We start from the raw sequence: 21,568 nt of genomic DNA on the forward strand, positions 1-21,568 counted from the left end.
CTGGAAAAGCTTCTGACTTCATTTATTCATTCACTCATTCATCAACAAACATTTCAAAGATAAAAAAGAAAGACGTTACTCCATGCATTGAGTTTACATCAATGTGTGAAACAAATTACCAAAAAATTCAATGCCCTCTTGGAACTTACATTCTAGTTACGGATGGGGGAAGGAGAAAGAAAGCAAATAAATATAAGAAATGAATAAAGATAATAGTAAGTTGGAAGCTGATAATTATAATGGGAAAGAAAGAATAGAATTAAAAATAGGGGATTGGGAACTGGGAACCCTAAATAGTAAATGCTGAGGGTCTTAGAATGGATTAGTGCTAAGCTTATTTACCACTCTAATGCCATGTAATTTTATTCATAAATCTTAATTGATAGACTAGGATAATAGCTACCTTGTATTCAGTGTTTATTGTGTGTTAAATAAGCATTCATTCAACTACACTATCAGTCACAAATCACTATCCTTCAGTCAGATGAGAGGTCATGTTAGACACAATTAGTGCTTCTTATGGGCATACTGACCAAAAGGCAAAGGAAAATTAGGAGCTATGTAGCTTAGGTCAGAGACTTTACAGAGCTAGTGAAGGTGGGAGCTGAATATTTGGTTGGTGAGAAATAATGAGAAAAGAGAGTTAGCACTGGGTTTGAATTTCAGTCTGAGTAAGACGGTTTCAATATTTTATCACATCTCTTTGATATTCTAGAAGGAAAAGGGACTACTTTCCAAGAAAAAAGCTGAATGTCATTACTTTTCTCAACAATAATTGCCCATCTTATATTTAAGTATGTTGACAATTCAGAGTTAAAAATGACATTCACGGAAAAACATCTGTTCTGAAATAACTTTTGTCCTTAAATAAAAAATATTTAAGAAGTTTACTTGTTCTGAAAGTAGAGAAACCCAGTGGGATTTTAGATTGTCTTTGCAACTATCCTGTATTAAAAGTGCTATATTTCTTTTGTGCATGACATTTTATTCTTTAATGCCTTCATTTGATTTTTCAACTATTGGTTTCAACCTTCTCAACTCTGTCATACCGAAACAGAAGTTTTATGTGCTCATTTCAGGGATTTATTTTATTTCCTTCCATATAAGTTTAACTTACATATTTTTTTTCTTTTTTCATATATTATTTGGCCAATTAGATGAAGAATTACTACAATGTTCTTGCCAGTTTATTGTATTTTGTTAATTGTTTCATATATACTTTCACACTAAGAGGAATCTACTATTAATTAAAGAAATGCAGGTGATCCCTTTCCCATCATGCATATGCAGTCTGACTTTCTGTATCACTTTGTGCAGGTAAAGGTCTCTTTAGTTACTTAGCATCCAAGGGGGCCTGTGCTTGGTCAGCAGCCTAGAACAACTTAGCCAGTTAATGTAAATACATAATTATTTGGTATTCGAATGATAAATAAGAATTTCTACAATGGACAGCATGATACACATTGAAGAGAATGCCCATTTAAGCACTTCCAATCTTGATATGGAAAACAAAAGCTTTCAAAGTCAACTGTTATTAGTTACTGGATATCACCGTGAAATTCTAAACAGGTAGATTACGTTTTTTGGGAGCAGTATGTGCTGAGTAGAGAAACTCCACAAGTTTGTTTAAATTCTATCTGGTGTCCATTCACAGATTATTCATTGCATGTATAGTTTTCTAACTAAAACCTGCATTTTTATTTTTTGCAATTAAAGAGCACAATATATGATTTTCTCTTTTCAGGGGGGAGCAGAACATAATATTCCAGTTGTCATTTCAAAAATCTCCAAGGAGCAAAGAGGTAAAGCGTCAAGAGAATTATATAGTAACCATTCCTTTGTAAGCCATCTTTACTGTAGAATATGTCGGATTAAATACTATAGATTAGGATATGATTGACCAGCTCCACATTCCCCATGACCAGGCAGTAAGTGGCTGAGTCTGGTTCCTGAGGCTCTCCCTTTATTACTTTTGGGGTGCACTTTTTCACAGAAAAGCAAAGGGGAAAGAGAAGAGAGAGTGTGACTCTATAAATCAGGGACCACATAGCTTTTCAATTGTTTCATTTAGCAAACATATCCACAAACTTAATGATAACAAGTCCTGTCAAATATAAGCAGTTCCTGACATACATATTTTTTTTCTGTTCTCATATGAAGTTTTACTCAGTCTATCATGAAGTTTCACTCAAAAACACACCAAAGATGTAAAGCAACTGAAATCAGTAAGACAATCTAATGTTTAAAAGGAAACCCAGAGCTGATCCCATAGCCGAAGGACTGAATGTCTAGATTCAAGCTTTTTCATAGATACCTTAATACAATAAGTACATGAGAAAATCTCGTCATCCATCTAGAAGAGCGACCAGTTTTCGGTAACTGTAAGATCTGAAATGATAGGATTAAACAGAAATAGGTGTTTCAATATCTGGGCGGAATCATAAGATTGTTTTTGCATTTCTATTACTTGTGGATCATTTACGACGCTGTCTATATAAAACATTTATTTTCCCCCCTTGTATCAATATTGCTTTGATTTAATTATAAAACTCTTTCATATGTATGAAGAAAATAGTCGATGCATAATCATTGCTTTTCTGTCTTCACAGCGGAACTTTCAGGTCTGCTCTTTATCGGGGATGCAATTCTGCAGGTATACACTTTACCCTAATTTTCTATGTGCAACCAAAATATAAATTCAATTCACAATAGGCCACGTGAAACCACAGTTTTCTTTTCTTTGCAGATAAATGGAATTAACGTGAGAAAATGCAGACATGAAGAAGTGGTGAGTTTTCTTTACTTTTTCTTAATACCATGATTTCCCCATGTGCCAATGAGGATTCATTGCATTGCTAAATACTGTTCAACTTATTCATTAGGTAGGTATGACATTGGTCCAGTGTGCTATCAGATTTTTCAAATGATCTCTTAATTGGGGTGTATGTGTGTGTGTGTGTGTGTGTGTGTGTGTGTGTGTTTCATAGTAGAAACAGAATTGTGAGTACTACCCAGCATGAGATGTACTTCAAAGAAATACTTTGAGGGTTGCTTGTTATGTTTTTCCAGGTTTTCTATTAATCCCTACCAGTCAGTGTCCACTGAATATATCTTTAGGTGAAATTCTTTACAAATATTTAAAAGTTTAAAAACAGGGGAGCCTGGGTGGCTCAGTTTGTTAAGTGTCCAAATCTTGATTTCAGCTCAAGTCATGATCTCACAATTTGTGAGATCAAGCCCCGCATTGGACTCTGTGTTCACAGCATGGAGCCTGCTTGAGATTCTCTCTCTGTCCCTCCCCTTCTCACACTCTCCCTCTGTCTCTCTCTCTCAAAATAAATAAATAAACATTTTTAAGAAAGGTTAAAAACAATAAAATTTATGTCTGTAAAATCTTACACAGTAGCAGAGTCCATCGGAAGAGCTCATACAGACGTGTGTGTATGTATGTGTGTGTGTGTGTGTGTGTGTGTGTTTGAGAGAGACAGAGAGAGAAAGAGGGAGACAGAGAGAGAGAAAGAAGGAAAGAGACAAAATTTAGAGGAGCTTAATCTTAACGTATACTGAATTAGCACAAGGCAGAAAGTTCACCAATTTTGTGTGTGTGTTGTTGTGTTTTGCGGTTAGTTACTTATGTATCTATTTTTTTGGATGTTGGTAAATATGCAGATCTGAAGCCCAGGCCTCAGATACTCTCATTCAGTTTAGGTGGGCCTAGGAATTTTAGGTGGGCGGATTTTAACACCTGGCCCAAATGGTTCCACTCTAGGTGGCGTGTACCCACACTTTGGGAGAAGCTGGAAGGTTGAAGGGCTTCTGTTAGGATGGTGAGGAGACATAAAGGAAGAGGACAGTGGTAGGCACTTGGGAAATATTTGTCGCACCTGACTAAATAGCATTCCTAGAGCCTTCAATGAATTTCTTTAGCATCTCACACGGGAAGGGAAGGAGGAGAAATTATGTTTAAACGTTTATGCTCAAGGGTTGTGTTTGAATGCATTACTCCTCTGTTAAAACTATTTGGAGAAAACTATTCTGATACGTTTGTGTGTTTCAAATCTCAAGGAGGCAACCTTTGCTGTTCTTGGTGAGAAGCCACGGTTCCAAGAGTAGCGAAGGCAGGGGTGGGGGTGGGGGGGGTGTCCATTGTGCATACTTGGGATAACTAAGCAGGGTTTGTCATCGTCATCCCTTTTTGTCTTCTCCAAAATCTTACCCAGGCCACTCTATTGCCCCTCTGTGGTGAATGTCCTTTAAGATATTTCCAGTCTCAACTTTAGTACAAATACGTACAGAAAAAGCAGGGTTTCAGGACAGGTTTTAGGCAAATGAGAGCACACCCGAGAGCACTCCGTTCTGCAGGTTCACATGCGAATGTTACCTACGGCCACGTAAGCAAATAATACGTTAACTTCAGTCTTTGCGCGAAAATACAAACTGATTTTAAACTCACGACACAGGGAGCCGGAAACAAGTGCATTCTCTTTTCAAACCACATGCTGTTAGGTGGGGCCGTGTTGGCAATTTGCCCTTCCGAGGCAGGCGGCATGCTTAGACAAGCTGTCCTGCAGCTTTGATTAAGCCGATGAGTGCTGCGTGAAAGATTAGAATGTGCTAATACTGCCACTTCCTAATGCTGTTCATTGTGTTTCAAAGACAAGGAAGGTAGGATTATATTGCAAATTATATGTGGCTCTTCGCAATACACTTGCGTTCTTCTTTGAGAGGCTTAACCTTATCAGCTTTGAAAAACAGGCACTAATATTCTCAAATTCCAATCTTTCACTTTCCAACAGTGATTAGGTGCTTTTTTCTTCATTGCTAATTACCTAAGCAAATACACCGACTTCTACCTCCGCGGAGCTGAGATACTAATTAAATGTTTAAGAATGCACTCAAATGGGCAGAAAAAGGCGCACCGAGCTCAGAGGACGTAGATGGTTTTAAAATAGCACGCTCATGCCACTTTCCTGATTCCAAGTGGGTGATTCATACAGAGTTCCAAACTCAGAAACAGACTAAGTGTGGCAATATGGTGTAGGTGCACAGAACTTTCCTTCCATTCGTCTGCATCACTCACTGACATGGCTAGAAATTTTGTGTCTGGTCCCTCATTAGCTTCGCTCTTGGGATGCCTTCGACAATACAGATGTGATTTCTGTGTTGGAGTCGTGATGACTCCGCGTGTGTTGATCTGTGCGGAAGGAGAATCCCACGGTGTTCACTGCGGGCACCCAGAAGGACTTACAAGGAGTTCGTGAGCCAAATGCCTAGAATCAGATCACCAAAGCATTTGTCTATCTGTGTCTCATGTCGCTAGTCTGGGCATACAATAATTCGCTCCTCGGCTGCCCCCACACCATGCAAGGCATTCCTCTTGCGAGAAGTTTGTGGAAGAAGAGACCCTTCCGAAGTTTCCACGTGAAGAAAGATTTAGCGCAAGTGCCAAATGTTCCTTGGCCTGTGACATGGTGGCAAGGTGGCAGGGTCCAGTATAGATGGCTTTCATACTCACAAACAATCGTATGCAAATCCTTCCACTGTAATTTCAGGCAAATGGACTTACCTGTTCTGTTACTCATCTTAAAAGAAAGCTAACAACTCCTTTTATAAAGATCGAATGGGAATAATGTGTATGAAACTCTTAGCACAGATCTGGCAAGTAAGAAAAATTCTGTATTATGTGATGCCATCAAACAATATTGCTGCCCTTTTTTCCCTGTTCGCCCCCCAGTGGTTACTGCTGTGTCCGTGTTGGGCAGTGTCTTGTTGAGATTCATCCTGGGCCCTGAGAAGCTCCCATATGAAGAGGGTACTAATGCATGCTGGGGTTCGCATCCCAAGCTCCTTCCGCCACGCACAGTCAGGAAGTGAAGTGGGCACCCATGCCTGCAGGGGCAGAGCTGTTTGAAAATGAGGGCTCCTTGTTCAGCAGAACAGCTGCCTATTTATATATCTTTGATGTGAATGTGTTATGTAGTCCATGAGTTATGCTCCCAAGACATTGAAAGTTCCTAATGTACCAATTCTTTTTTTTCTTTTCTTTTTTTAATATTTATTTTGAGAGAGAGAGAGAGAGAGAGAGCGAGCAGGGGAGGGGAGAGAGAGAGGGAGACACAGAATGTGAAGCAGGCTCCAGGCTCTGAGCTGTCTGCACAGAGCCCGATATGGGGCTCAAACTCACGAACCAGAGATCATGACCTGAGCTGAAGTTGGCGCTCAACGGACTGAGCCACCCAGGCGCCCCACCCCCAATTCTTTTTTCAAGGAAACCCATATGTATTGCCACTGTTGATATTAAGATTAACTCTATTTCTTTTTACCTTATCACTGAACCCTCGACACCTTAAGTTGATTGTCATCTATCTATCTATCTGACATTGATTAACAGGTAAACTGATCACATATCAAACTCTGAGTATCATCTATATGAAATACACTGAGATGGAGTCCTTTGTGAGACAAGAAATAATATATAAATAACTTTGTCTTTAGCTTTATTGCAATGTGAACATCATTTCTGTAGAGTTTAAAAACTGAGAGAGTGTACAAAAAATTAGCAGGAAAGGACATGTTGATTTATCTGTGGTCTTCAAAATGTAACAGTGGGATCTGTTTATGCTCACGAGAAATAAAAGGAAATAAGATCTATCTATAGCAGAAAAAAATGCATCTTGAGTTTATAATCAAGATAGTTGGAAATGAGAATCTATTAGTGTAATTGAAATTTCATCTAATAAGACTTTCAAAACAGCAAAGCTCATCACTAGGCAAAGCAGAATTGATGGATAGATAATTCCAGACGTTTCTTTCTAAAATATTTCTGGTTTCATGTTTGAGATTTATGGGTTCTAAAAAAGAGGTTCATTTGCCTTTTGGTTTTGTGGTTTTGCTGATACCAAATATTAGATAATTAGAAATGCAAATAACTAATTTGTTCTGAATTTTTAATTTTAAAACAAAGTCCAAAAAACCATATGTGTCTTATAAGAGCAGAATGAGTATCTTGATCAGTTGAAATCTGATATTCATGCCATAAAAACAAATTTTGACAAAACTAATGTAAACTGTTGTTTAATAGCATTTTAATTATTATGATATGCTTAAATTAGTTCAAAATTTCCATTAGAATAAAAAGAATATGTTCTTTTTTTAGCTTAGAATAATCAGAAAATAACTTTACAAAGGCTATATCTTATCATCTGAAAATAAGGCATTAATTTATACATTGGAACCGTTTAGTAGGTTTTATGAGTTACCAAGGAACATATTTAGGATGTGATTTGTGAACACACATCATTTTGCATCTTGGCAAAAGATTAAAATGTCACAGAGTTGCAAATCATGTTTTACCTAACCGCTAATAATTCTTAATTTGTTCTCAGTTTGGAAATAGGTATTGAGATCTAACAGATTAATACTTTCCTTAAGAATTCTAACTATAGCAGTGTTTTTCTTTAAGTTAACTACTACCCAGGAAAGCCATACATGAAATAATTACACTTTTAATATTTCCTACTAGTTTTGGAAACTTTAAATGCAAAGACAAAAATATGCAAAATATTGTTTATGCTATCGCTGATTTCGGAAATAAAGTATCTAGAACTTGCCTTATCTGCATACTTAGCTTTTTATTAATACTTTTAGGCCTTCCTTCTCTGCTAAGCCCACAGGCCTGTCCCTCATTAGGTATGAATATAGATAGCACAGGCCACACTTTAATTAAATGTATGCTTTTCACTCCTGGCTACTGATTCTCATCAAATCCTTATTTGCTGTCTAACATAGCTTAAAGACCCGATTTTGCAACTCCCATAATAATGAAACAAAGGCAAGCCTGGTAAACCAATCACGTAGTGGAGCCCCAGCCAATTTTTATCTAGAGCAATGGACACGGAGAATACACAGCAGCAAGCACAGGTGACCATGTGGTACTAGGGGACAAAGTAATTGGGATGTATCAATGCATGTGTCCATATCCACTCCTCACCTCCAACAAAGACTTCTCAGTCACTCCTGCTCCCCAGGTTAGAATGATGAGGGGACATATGTGTCACATATAGATTATACACTTTTCGCATAACTGACTTATTTTGTTTTCAAGGTGATTAAAGTGAAAGGCAAGGAGAAAAAAAGCATAGGAGAATAAAAGCTTCAAGATCTAAGCTAAAAATTGTGTCTCAGGCACTTTTCAGCTACGTGATGTTCCTAAAGTTCAAAATCTCTTGCCCTCGTTTTTGTGGTCAGCAAGGTGGAGAGTTTTTCACTTTTTCAACCAAAGTGTTCAATTATTTTATTGGACACACGCTTCGGTAAACCTGGAGAACTGTGCCACACAAATAGTAAACCGTGGTGAATCTAACTATGGGCCCTAGTTGATAATAATGTATCAGTCTGTGCTTATCGCTTGTAACAAATTGATCCGCTGGTGCAAGATCTCAATAATAGAGGAGATTCTCTCTGTGTGAGAGAAGATGGGCAAGGAACTTTCTGCACAGTTTTACCGCAAGCCTGAAAGCATTTTAAAAAGTAAAGTCCATTAAAGTTGAATAAAAAGGACAAAAAGCACCTTTGCAGGCACTCTTTCGTGAGCGAGTGGAGATATGCCGAAAGCAACGCCTATGTATACATCAGGCATATACAAAAATAGTGGAAATCGAGAAGTGATACCGACAGCTATCATAATTACTCAGATTCGTTGTTGTTGTTGCTGTTGTTGTTGTTTCCTTTTGGACACCCATAAGTCCTGTTAATACTGTCTGTGCCCCTGGGAGATAACTCCTTAGGGGAAAACAAACCTGAAGAAAAATGTTTTGGAGAAAATGCCTTTAAAATAACAGGGTACAAGGAACGATGCCTTGCTGCCTGTAAGAAATGTCTCCCAGAACACTGGCTACCATTACATGAGGAAGGGATGGGATCTGATAGAAACAGCCTCCGTGCCCCGGAGGAACAGTAATGCTTGTTAGAGTCTACAGTAACTAAGAGAATCTGATAGAGGTGGCCAGAGAAGAAGAAAGAAAGAGAAATGGAGCCCTGGACACACGGACGGACTCATTTCTTGGAAACACTCAGAATCATCAGGGGATAAATGATTTTTTATGGAGGTTGAGGTTCTGCAGTTGTAGGGGGGGTAAAAAAACAATGGGTTGTGGTTTCATCAATCACTCTCAAAGCGGGCAGTTCCCATCATGAAGGGACAGTAGCTGGGATCCTCCATATTGTGAAAACTTGTGGTCCTGTGGTAGCGGGAGGCCTTCTAGAAGTCACGTCTACACCGGGCGCTACTGGAAGTCTCCCCGGGAGGCTTCTGGAGGCCTATGGCCCGAAGTAGTTCTGGGACATGTCCAGATGCTACCAACTACCACCGAAGGTAATCTGGGCAGTACGCAGATCCGGGAATCAGAAAGGGAAAACCCAAGATCCAGTTAAAGATCAAAGACCTGTGGTCGCCCAGATATCTGGGGAATTCTAAAGCAGAAAGATATCCTATTATACGTGTCTTTATTCTTAAGAATGTCAGGGAGCCCGAAAACAGCTGCTATAGAATTGTGCCATAGGAACTATCCTTATTCAGTTGTTCTGATGTTGTGTATATAAGCAAATTCCTAGAAAACTTCCTCTGGTTAGTTTTAGATATTGAAATAGCATAGAAAAAAGCATATTTGACCCCTTCAGGATTATCTATCAAAAGACAAATCGAGGGCCTTCTGCTCTGGTCTGAACGCCTGTGTCTCCCCAGAATTCATATGTTGAAATTCTAATGCCAGTGTGCTAGCATTGGGAGGTGTCTGGGTCGTGAGTGTGGAGGCCTCATGAATGGGATTAGTGACCTCATAAAAGAGGCCCTACAGAGCCAGCTATCCACTTCCCTCACGTGAGAATAAAAGGAGTCTACACCCCAAAGAGGGCCTTTGCCCAGCAACATCGGCATACCGATCTCAGACTTCTCCAGATTGTAAGAAATAAACTCCTTCTGTTTGGAAGCTACCCAGTCTGCGGTGTTCGGTTATAGCAGCTGGAACAAAGACACCTTCCCCATATGTGCAATCTGAACAAGTCTTAAGCAAGTGCAGAGATCTGGGGTTAAAAGGGATGTTTTAATTTTTTTTCCCCCTCCTGCAACTCTGATGACAATAAACAGAGTTGTTGATAATTTTTTTGAAAATAGAAAGTAGATTTTCATTTCCGTGGGAACTGTCCTGGGAGGTCTGAGAAAGCCGAAGTGAAAGTCAATGTCTAGCAGAAATTCACTTTACAGAGTCAGATAGGAGTCAGAGCAAGCAGGGGTATTATAGCCAAGAACAGGAGATTGAATTAGAATTCAGCAAAAGTGAGTATTTGGCCCCAGGCACGACAGACAGCATGGGGGGAGGTTCTGCACCACAATAAAGTGAGATAGATACTAGGGACAGCAATCTTCTCTGCCTTTCTCCTAAACTCTCAGAACACTGGCAGGTAGGTGTTGTTCGTTTCTTTGTTTGTTTGTTTTTGTTTTTGTTTTTGTTTTTTACCACTAAGGGGGCAGGTAAAATTTATGCTGAAATTGATCTAAGAGAAATAACCCACAAATAATACATTTGGACTGTGCCACTGAAGGTCGAGTTCCCACTAATAACTCCACAATGCAGGCCGGTAGCGGATGTAACCATGCATCGTCTACCCAAAGCTATCAATTCGCTTTTCAGTGCCTGACTCCTAAATGTTGACTGATACCAAAGGATCACTGATATTTGAAGAAAATTTTCCACATCAAAGACAACAACTAAAGCGGAGGGAAAAAGAAATGAAGGAAACAGACAACACAGGAGTCAAGAAAAAAAGCCAGAGAGAGGGATCAATACTATAATATTTTCAGAGAACTGCCAGAGACTATTATATAATTTTTTAAAGCCATCATTACATATAAAAGGAACATGTTCAGAAAAAAAACGAGATGTTAAAACTTTGATGAAATATTGAAAAAAAAACTATAGAGTGTAGGAGGATTACAAAATAAAGTTGGGAAATGGTCAAAATGGAATAAAATAACAAGTAGGCAATAAGACAGAAAAAATATTAGAGATATTCTATTCAGGAATTCAAACATCAGAACACTAGAATTTTCAGAAAGGAAATACATAGAATAAAGGAATTGGCTGTTCTCGAAGGAAGGAATGACACAAGAAAAGTATCTGGATTTGGTGTATATACTTTCAAATATAAATGAAATGCCAAGCAAAAAAGAAAAAGAAAAAAGAAAGCGTGTCTCCATATCTATGCTTCCTATGAAGTGGCATATTATGATTTTAGTTTGCATTTCCCTAATGACTGAGAATATTGAACATCTTTTTATGTGTTTATGATACTCCCAGATATTTTTGATTAATTGGGTTACTTGACTTACTGATTTTGAAGAGTTTGTTTATTTTAGGCATTCTGGCTGCAAGTCAAATATATAATTTGCAAATATTTTTTCCCTGTCTTGGTGCATTTCGTGAATTTCTTAATTGCACCTTTTGAATCTCAAAGGTTTTGATTGTCATGAAGTTCGGCTCATGGATATTTTAATTTCATCACTTGAACGCAGCTTTTGCCATCTTACTTAACAATTCTAAGGCTCTGAAGATTTGTTGCTTTGTTTTGTTCTGAGGGTCTTATAGTCTTACGTATTGCATTTAAGTCTATGACCAATTTGGAGTTGATGTTTATATATGGTGTGAGATAAGGTCGTGTGGGTATCCAGATGTGCCAGCATCAGGTTCTTTGGCAATTTTGTTAAAAATGAATTGTGCTCAACATAAAAGCTCATTTCTAGGTACTTAATTACGTTCCATTAATCTGTTTGTGCATGCTGATGTAAATGTCACACCGCTGATCGTTGTAACTTTGCAGTAAATTTTGCAAATGAAAATTTAAGTCCTTAAATTTTATTTTTTGTATTTGTTTTTTATTTTGAATTTTTCAATATTTGATTTTTCAAAATATTTTTTTAACGTTTATTTATTTTTGAGAGACAGAGCACAAGAGGGGGAGGGGCAGAGAGAGAGGGAGACACAGAATCCGAAGCCGGTTCCAGGCTCTGAGCTGTCTGCCCAGATCCCAACAGGGGGCTTGAACACTCAAACTGTGAGATCATGACCTGAGCTGAAGTCGGAGGCTTAACTGACTGAGCCACCCAGGCACCCCTTCAATATTCGATTTTTAAATAAACTGTTTATGTTAGAACAGTTTTAGATTGACAGAAAATAGTAAAAATAGTATTGAGTGTTTTAATATCCTCTACACCCAGTGTTTCCTATTTTCATCATCTTACATTATTATAATACATTTCTGACAGTTATTACTACCGATGTTTATACAGTTATTAATGAAAATCTGATTGACACTCCATTCAGATTTCCTTAGTGTTTACCTAATACCTTCTCTGTTTCCAGATCCGTTCCGGAACACACGTTGCGTTTAGTCACGTGTCTCCTTAGGCTCCTCTTGGCTCCATTTTCTGGGGCTTCTTATTTTGATAATCTTAACGGTTTTGAAGAGTACTGGTGAGAAATTTCGTGAAATGTCCCTCAGGAGTCATTTTTCTAGCATATTCCCTGTGATTAGACAGGTTTATGTGTGTTGGGGAGGAAGACCTTAAAAGCAGAGTGCATTCTTGTCCTATCATGTCAAGGGTACATACTATCAACATGACTTTATTAGCATTAATATTAACCTTGGTCACCTGGCTGCAAGAGACTTTGTCAAGTTTCTCCACTCTGAAGTTACTTTTTGTTTCCTTCCCACCCCATGCTCTTTGGAAAGAGGACACTACGCAGAGCCCACTCTTAAACATGGCAGAATATGCCTCACCTTTGCAAGGGTGGCTGTCTACTCGCATTCTTTGGAGTTCTGCTACCTAGGAGATTTGTCTACACATATTAATTTATTTGTTTATTCCATCATATTGATTGTTCAGTATAGACTCGTGGGTGTTTTTTTGTTTGTTTGTGGGTTTTTGTTTTTTTTGTTTGTTTGTTTTTTTGCACAAGTGGTTCTAGCATTGGCCCTTGGGAGCTCTTACAGTTGGTTTCAGGGTGGCTTTGAAATGCTCCCTCAGATATTTTTTGGCACTAAAATATGTTTCAGTCTCATCTTGTATAGATTCTGCCAATCCAAGAATTAGCCGTGACCCCTAGAGGTCTTGCTTCCCTTCATTAGAGAAGTATGAGAAACCGAAATCTGAGTCCCAGGTGGGCTCATTGCCTGCTGGAACTAGGAAACGTGTGTGTACAGACTTGTTCATAAGCACAAATGCGCTCATGCTCATTTCTATATATAACCATTTGTGTCTGTGTTAAACCGAACGTGAGTTTATGCGGCTGCCTTCAACGTAATCCAGCGTCAGGTGGATCATTCTAGTCTCCTCTTGCTTATCTATAGCCTCCTCTGTCAACAGGTGGCTGCATCATCTGCCATCTGTTTGGTTAACTTTTCAAGCCCAGTGCACATATACTGTCTCAGAATCGTTAACCCATTCCCTGGTGGGAAAAGCTTTATTAAGTGAGTAGAGAGTTTACGTACAGCTTTTTGTTTTTGTTTTTGTTTTTGTTTTTTTTGCATTTAGCTATACAGATTTTATTTCCAAAGTTACAGAAGTCAGTCCCACTACCCCAATTCTTTCAGTGAGGTTGTTTCAAACATTCATAATACAATTAGACTCTCTTGTCGCATTCTGTATTACATCATGATATTCCCCCAATCTCCTAAATGGTTTTGTTAAAAAAGATCTGTAGGCAGTAAGGCTTTCTCAATTTCTGGCTGTAAATTCTATGGGTTTTGACAAGTGCAGAGTACAATAATTCACCAGTAAGATACCATACAAGATAATTTCACTTTCCAGAAAAAAATCTCCCTCGTCTCTTCCTTTCCTACTCCTGCATCCTGCGCATCCCAAGATTCTCTGGAAACGATTGTTACACTGTCCGTATGGTTTTGTCTTTACCAGAAAATTATGATTGGAGTCCGAGGGAATATAGCCTTTTTGGATTGGTTTGTTTCATTCAGCAATGTGCATTTAAAAATAATCCATGTCTTTTCACGGCTTGATGGTTCCTTTCTTTTTGAACTCCGAATAATATTCCATTGTTCACCTACTGGAACAGTAAACAACCGCACTGCAGCTTGTTTATCCATTCACCTATCGAAGGACATCACGCTTGCTTCCAGTTCTTGGTGATTAGGAATAAAACTGCTAGAAAGATTTGCATGCAGGTCTTTGTGTGGACATAAATATTCAAATTAATTGACTGTAGCCTAGGACTACAATTGCTGATTACATGGCAAGGCCATACTTAGTTTGTCAGAAAGTGCCAAACTGTCTTCCAAAAAGGCTACGCCATTTTGTACCTCCACCGGTAATGAAGGGGGGTTGCCCTTGCTCAGTATTATCAGTGAGAGGAATTGTCACTTTTTGTTTATAAACTATGTTGACAGGTGTGTAGTAGTATCTCATGGCTAATTTACGGCTCTTTTATGACAAATGTTGAGCAATTTTTCACATACTTAATTTGCCTTCTTTATATCTCCTCTGGCGATGTCTGTTTGTGTAGCTTTTTCACTTTTTAATTGAGTTGTGAGTTTTCTTGTTGTTGAGACTTAAGTTTTTTTGTAGGTGTTGGAGATAGCTGGTTATATCGGATACGACCTCAAACATATGTGTGTTTTTTCCAAATAAATGCCTTTAAAATATTTTCTCCCTGTTTCATTTTCTTAAATGTATGTTTTTCATGTTCTTAAATGTGTATTTTTCATTTTCATAAATGTACATTTTTCAGAAGTCTATCATTTTATTTTATTTTATTTTTTAATTTTAATGTTTGTTTATTTTTGAGACAGACAGAGAGCGTAGGCAGGGGAGGGGCAGAGAGAGAGACACACACACACAGAATCTGCAGCAGGATCCAAGGCTCTAAGCTTTTGGCACAGAGCCCAACGTGGGGCTCGAACCCACGAACTGTAAGATCATGACCTGAGCTGAAGTCGGACGCTTAACCGACTAAGCCACCCAGGTGCCCCAGAAGTCTATCATTTTAATAAAGTTCAATGCATCAATTTTTTCTTTCATGAATTGTGCTTGTGGTGTTGCATTTAAAAACTCATCACCAAACCCAAGGTCATTGGGTAATGTCCTTTGCTTTCTTCTAAACATTTTATAGTATTAGATTTTACACTTAGTTCTATGTTCAATTTAGAAGTAATTTATGTGAAAGGGATAAGGTCTACTTCTAAGCTATTATTACCATTATTTTTTGCATATGGATTTTTATTGTTCGAGCACATTTGTCAAAAAGACTATGAATTTCCACTGTATTGCCTTTACTCCTTTGCTGATCAGTTGACTATATTTGTGTGAGGCTGTTTCTGGGCTTCCTATTGTCTTATGTTAATTAATATGTGTTCTTTTACCAATAGCATGCTGCCTTGATTATTGCAGCTTTATGGTAAGTCTTGAAATCGGGAAGAGCATGCCCACTAACTTTGTTCTTCCTCAGTGTTCTTTTGGCTCTTATAAATCTTGCTTTTCTTTCCTTTTCTTTGTTTTCTTTTCTTTTTTTCTAGGATTTTAGTTACCAGTACTGTAGTTTAGTTTTTTAATATAATTTATTGTCAAGTTAACAACATACAGTGTATACAGTGTGCTCTTGGCTTTGGGAATAGATTCCTATGATTCATTGCTTACATACAACACCCAGTGCTCATCCCAACAAGTGCCCTTGCTTTTGCATATAAAATTTGGAATTACTTTTATTTTTTTAAGTTTCTACTTAAATGCCAGTGAATTAACATACAGTGTAATATTAGTTTCAGGTGTACAATATGGTGATTGAACACTTCTGTACAATACCCACTGCTCATCACAGGTGCACACCTTAATCCCTATCACCTATTTAACTTGTCCCTCCACCCTCCTCCCTTCTGGTAACCACCACTTTGTTCTCCACAGTGAAGTGTCTGTATCTTGGTTTGTCTCTCTCTCTTTTTTCCCTTTGCTTATTTGTTTTATTTCTTAAATTACACATATGAATGAAACCATATGGTATTTGTCTTTCTCTGATTGGCTTGTTTCACTTAGCATAATACATGTCATTGGAAATGGCAAGATTTCATTCATTTTTATAGCTGAGTAATATTCCAATATATATACACATATACATACACACACACACTATATATATAATGGCTGAGTAATATATATTATATATTACTCATTGTATATATATACATTATATATATATACACATTATATATATATATATATATATATATATATATATGGCTGAGTAATATTCCATTATATATATATATATATACACATACACACACACACACACACACACACACACACACACCACATCTTCCTTATCCATTCATCAATCAATGGACACTTGGGCTGCTTCCATAATCTGACTGTTGTAGATAATGCTGTTATCAACATTGAGGTACCTGTGTCCCTTTGAATTAGTATTTTTGTATTCTTTGGGTAAATACTTAGTAGTGCAATTGCTGGATCATCAAGTAGTTCTATTTTTAACTTTTTGAGGAACCTACCATTGTGGTCAGAAAAGGTGAATGGTATGGTTTCAATCTTTTTATATTTGTTGAGACATGTTTTGAGATCTAATATGTGATCTACTCTGGAGAATGTTCCATGCACACATGAAAAAAATGTGTATTCTGCTCTTTTAGGATGGAATGTTCTCAATGTATCTGTTAAGTTCAGATACCTACAAAATAGCTTTTAGGATTTTGATGGTGGTTACAGTAAATTGATCAGTTTAGGAAAATCAACATCTAAAAAATATTCAGTTTGGGGCTGGGTGGCTCAGTCGGTTGAGCATCCGACTTCCACTCAGGTCACGATCTCGCGGTCTGTGAGTTTGAGCCCCACGTCAGGCTCTGTGCCGACAGCTCAGAGCCTGGAGCCTGTTTCAGATTGTGTGTCTCCCTCTCTCTCTGACCCTCCCCTGCTCATGCTCTGTCTCTCTCTCTGTCAAAAATAAATAAACATTAAAAAAATTTAAATATTCAGTTTTATAATCAATGAGCATGGATTATCTTGTCTTTGTTCTATCCTCACGGTTTTGTAGTTTTGCTCATATAAATTCTCTCTCTCTCTATATATATATATATATATTGTTAGATTTAAACCTAAGTATTTCAGTTCTTTGGTGTGACAGTCAGAGATATTGCTTCTATAACTTCAAATTCCAAATGGTTATCACTGCCACATGGCAAAGCAATAAACTTTTGTATGTTAAATACCCATTTTGTCCCATTGTTTTATTCCTTTATCAGTTTCAGGAATTGGTTGTTGTTGTTTTTGTTGACTTTGGTAGAGTCTTTCGGATTTTCTACACAGAAAATTTCTGTGACTAAAGGTGGCTTTTTCCTTCCAATATATGTAACTTTTATTTCATTTTTGCACCACCCTGGACTTTCGGTATGATTTGAATAGACATTTTGGAGAAAATAAGTCCTTGTTTTGTTTCTGGTCTCAGTGGGAAGGAGTCCAGTTTCCAACCATTAAATATGATGTTAGGTGTGTGTTTTTTATAGATGTTCTTTATCAAGTTGTGGAAGTCTTCCTATATTCCTACTTTGCTGAGAGTTTTAATCATTGGATATATGTTGGGTTCTTTCAAATGATTTTTCTGCATTAATTGATATGACCGTTCTGTTTTTGTTCTTTAGCCTTTTGATGTGGTGGATGGCACTGATTGAATTAAAATGTTGAATCATCCTTGCTTACCTGGAATAAAACCAATTTGGTGTGTTATATAATCCATCTTATAGATTGTTGGGTTCGATGTGCAAATGATTTTTGGAGATCATGGTGCTCATGAGATATATTGGTCTTAATTTTCTTCGTCTATAATGCTTCTCAAAATTGTTTTTGGTATTAAGTTAATGCCTGGCATTGAAGAATGACTTCGGAGATGGTTCCCCTGCCTCTATATTCCAAACAAGATTATGGAGGATTGGTATCATTTCTTCATTAGATATGTGATAGAGCTCAACAAGGAAACTTTTTACCTTTTTTGCTATGTTATTAGTATTGGTTCAATTTCTTTAATATATCTAGTCATTTCAGGATCCCTATTTTTCCTTGTATGAGTTTTAGTGGTTGTGTGTGTGTCCTTTAAAGAATTGATCCAGGGGTCCTGGGTGGCTCAGTCAGTTAAGCGTCCGACTTCAGCTCAGGTCATGATCTCGCAGTTCATGGGTGCAAGCCTCGCATTGGGCTCTGTGCTGACAGCTCAGAGCCTGGAGCCTGATTCGGATTCCGTGTCTCCCTCTCGCTCTGCTCCTCCCCTGCTTGAGCTCTGTCTCTCTCTCTTTCTCAAAAATAAACATTAAAATTTTTTTTAAAAGAATTGATCCATATCTTCCAAATAATCAAAATTGTGGGCAAAGAGTTGTTCATAGTATTCCATTATTAACCTTTTGTTTTAATGTCCGTGGGATCAATAGAGATGACCCCTCTTTTATTTCTGACACGGTAATTTGTATCTTCTCTATTTGTTGGTTAGTCTGGTTAGAGGTTTATCAATTTTATTAACCATTGTTCAAATTTATTTAATCATTGTTCATATTTCAAAGAACAAGTGTTTTGTTTCATTTATTTTTCTCTGTTGCTTTTGTTTGTTTCTTTTCCATATCATTGATTTCCTATGTAATTTTTATTGTTTGTTTTCTTCTTTGTGCATTGGGTTTTTGTTGCTCTATTTTTTGTAGTTCCTTTAGTGGAAGCTGATATCTTTGATTTTAATCTCTTCTATTAATATATGCACTTGATGGTATAAATTTCTCTCTAAGCATTCCTCTCATCGCATTTCACAAATTTTGAAAAGTTGCATTTCATTTTTATTGAGTTCAAAATATTTTTAAATTTCTCTTCAGGTTTTTCTTTGACTATGTGTTATATAGAAAGGTATTGCTTTATCTTCATGTATTTGGGGAATTTTCCAGCTCTTTTTCTGCTAGTGACTCCCACTTTAAAGTCCTTGTTGCCTGGGGACATGGTTTGTATGATTTCTATTCTTTTAAGTGTGTTAGGTTTTGTTTTCTGAACTAGAATCTGATCTGTCTTTATGAATTTTCCATGTGAGCTTGGGGAAAATATGCATTTTGCAGTTTGGGGATGAAGTATTCTGTAAAAGCCTATGGTCTCAATTAGAATGATAGTGTTGTTCAGGTTCAACTATATCACTGCTGAGTTGCTACCTGCTTGAACTCTTCACTCTTGAAAGAGTGCTGTTGAAGTCTATAACCATCATAGTGGATATATCTACTTATCCTTTCAATTCTCTCAGTACTTACCTCGATATTTTGATATTCTATTGTGAGGTGTTAGCGACATGCATTTTTCTCTAAATCTTTACATTAAACTTATAGGTATCTTTATATTAAAAATATTTCTGTAGAATTTATAGTTAGATCTTTTATATCCCATTGGCAATCTGTTTTAATAGATATATTTAGACCATTTCCATATAAAATGATTTTTGATAAAACTGAATTAATAGCCATCATATTTACAGGTCTATTTGTCAAACATTTGTTCTCTGTTTCTGCCCCTTTCCACTCCAATTATATTTACTTCCTTGGTTAAATTAAGCTTTATATATGAGTCCATTACACCTCCTCTCACATTTTATTATACGTTAAAAGCAATTTATGTTTGCCTTAGAGTTTCCAATAAACATTTAAAAATTTTTTTATTTACATTTATTTATTTTTGAGAGAACGGGAGAGGCAAAGCACGAGCGGGGGTGGGGGCACAGAGAGAGAGAAGGAGACACAGAATCAGAAGCAGGCTTCAGGCTCTGAGCTGTCAGCACAGAGCCCAATGTGGGGCTCAAACCCACAAACCATGAGATCATGACCTGAGCTGAAGTCAGATGCTCCACCGACTGAGCCACCCAGGCGCCCCCCAATAAACATTTTTAATTAATCTCCATGCACTTTCAAATAACCCCATTCTATTTCTTGCATAATTCAAGTACCTTTTAACAGAATATTCCTAATTCATACCTCTCATCTATTATTACACTGCTGTCATTCATATTACTTCTCTATGGCCGTTAATAAACCCATACATTGTTTCTATTACTTTTTCTTATGTTGATATGAGTTCTTGGCATATTAGTTTTCTAATCCTTAAAGAAATTCATGTAACTTGTTTGTGTGTTTGTTTGTTTGTTGCATTTTAGGGCTTCTTGTAAGGCATTCTCTATTGTGTATAGGATAAAGATTTTATTTCTAGGTAAAATACTTCCCTCACTCTCTGGCTTACTTCAGGATTTCTTCTTTGTCTTTGATTTTCTGCAGTTTGAGTTCCTGCAGTAAGTACCCGAGAAAAATAACATATCCACACAAATATATACATGAATGCTCTTAGCAGCATAATTCATAATAGCCAGAAGACAGAAACAACACATCAACTTATGAATGGATGAACAAAATGTGGTATATCCACATGATCCAGTGTTATTTGGCAATAAAAAGGATAAGGGGACTGATACAGAGTACAATATGGATGATCTTGAAAACATACTAAGTAAAAGAAGCTAGTCACAAAAGATCACATATTGTATGATCTCATTTACATGAAACATCAAGAATGGGAAATCCATAGAGACAGAAAATAGATTACTGATTGCCTAGGGCTAGGGACAGGGGGTGACAAAAAGTGAACATTAATGGGTAACAGGGTTTCTTTTTAGGTTGACAAAAAATGTTCTAAAGTTAAATAGTGGTCATCACTATACAATTCTATGTATATACTAAAAACCACTGCATTGGATATTTTAACTATGTGATTTTCATGGTCTATAAACAATGTATCAACAACGGTATCAGATAAAAATGCAAATACATTTGTAGAAGTCATTGAGTATGGATTAAATGTTATTTTAATTTTTACTTGATGTAACAATTTCACTTAAGTTTTGTGGTAAAATAAAAGGCAAATACAGAAAACCACATAAAACAAATATATAGCTTAGTAAATTATCAGAAAACAAATAACCTTTAAATTATTAAGAAATAAGATTTGGCCACCACTCAGATGCCCCACTGCGTATCCCATCTTACGCATAGACTTCCAATGCAACCGCCAGTTTAAATTTTATATTCACATCACTTACTTGGGTGATTTTTATTCAATCCCTATGCAGCATTATTTAGTTTTGACTAATTTTTAAGAACTTGCTATGTAGTTTCGTTTTGATCTCCAGACTTTCACTGGCGTCATCATCTGAAATTTCGTTTTATTGTTCATTGTTAATGGGATAGACATTTTACACAAAGATTTTATACCATCTCTTTACCTTACATCCTGGAAATATATCACAACTGTCGGTATAGTTATATTTCAATTAAACCTTTTATTTTGAGATAAGCGCAGATTCCCATGAGTTATAATACACAATACAGAGAGATCAGGGGTACACTTTACTCAGTTGCTTCTAAGGATAACATCTTGCAAAACTATATCCCAGTATGTTCACATTGAAGACAGAGTACAACCCCATCACCAAGG

The 21,568-nt window shown here is 37.0% G+C and overlaps 1 protein-coding gene across 2 annotated transcripts in view; it reads left to right on the forward strand.

Annotated features, from left to right (window-relative positions):
* SNTG1 (syntrophin gamma 1) overlaps positions 1-21,568 on the forward strand; it is a 564,850-nt gene that overhangs the window by 305,234 nt on the left and 238,048 nt on the right. For both annotated transcript variants that reach the window (XM_042973560.1, XM_042973561.1), the window contains exons 5-7: positions 1,745-1,802; positions 2,610-2,653; positions 2,747-2,788. In XM_042973560.1, the coding sequence (XP_042829494.1) occupies positions 1,745-1,802; positions 2,610-2,653; positions 2,747-2,788 (144 nt within the window). The remainder of the gene's footprint in view (positions 1-1,744; positions 1,803-2,609; positions 2,654-2,746; positions 2,789-21,568) is intronic.

Source organism: Panthera tigris, chromosome F2 (assembly GCF_018350195.1).
Source record: "Panthera tigris isolate Pti1 chromosome F2, P.tigris_Pti1_mat1.1, whole genome shotgun sequence".
Classification (NCBI taxonomy): domain Eukaryota; kingdom Metazoa; phylum Chordata; class Mammalia; order Carnivora; family Felidae; genus Panthera; species Panthera tigris.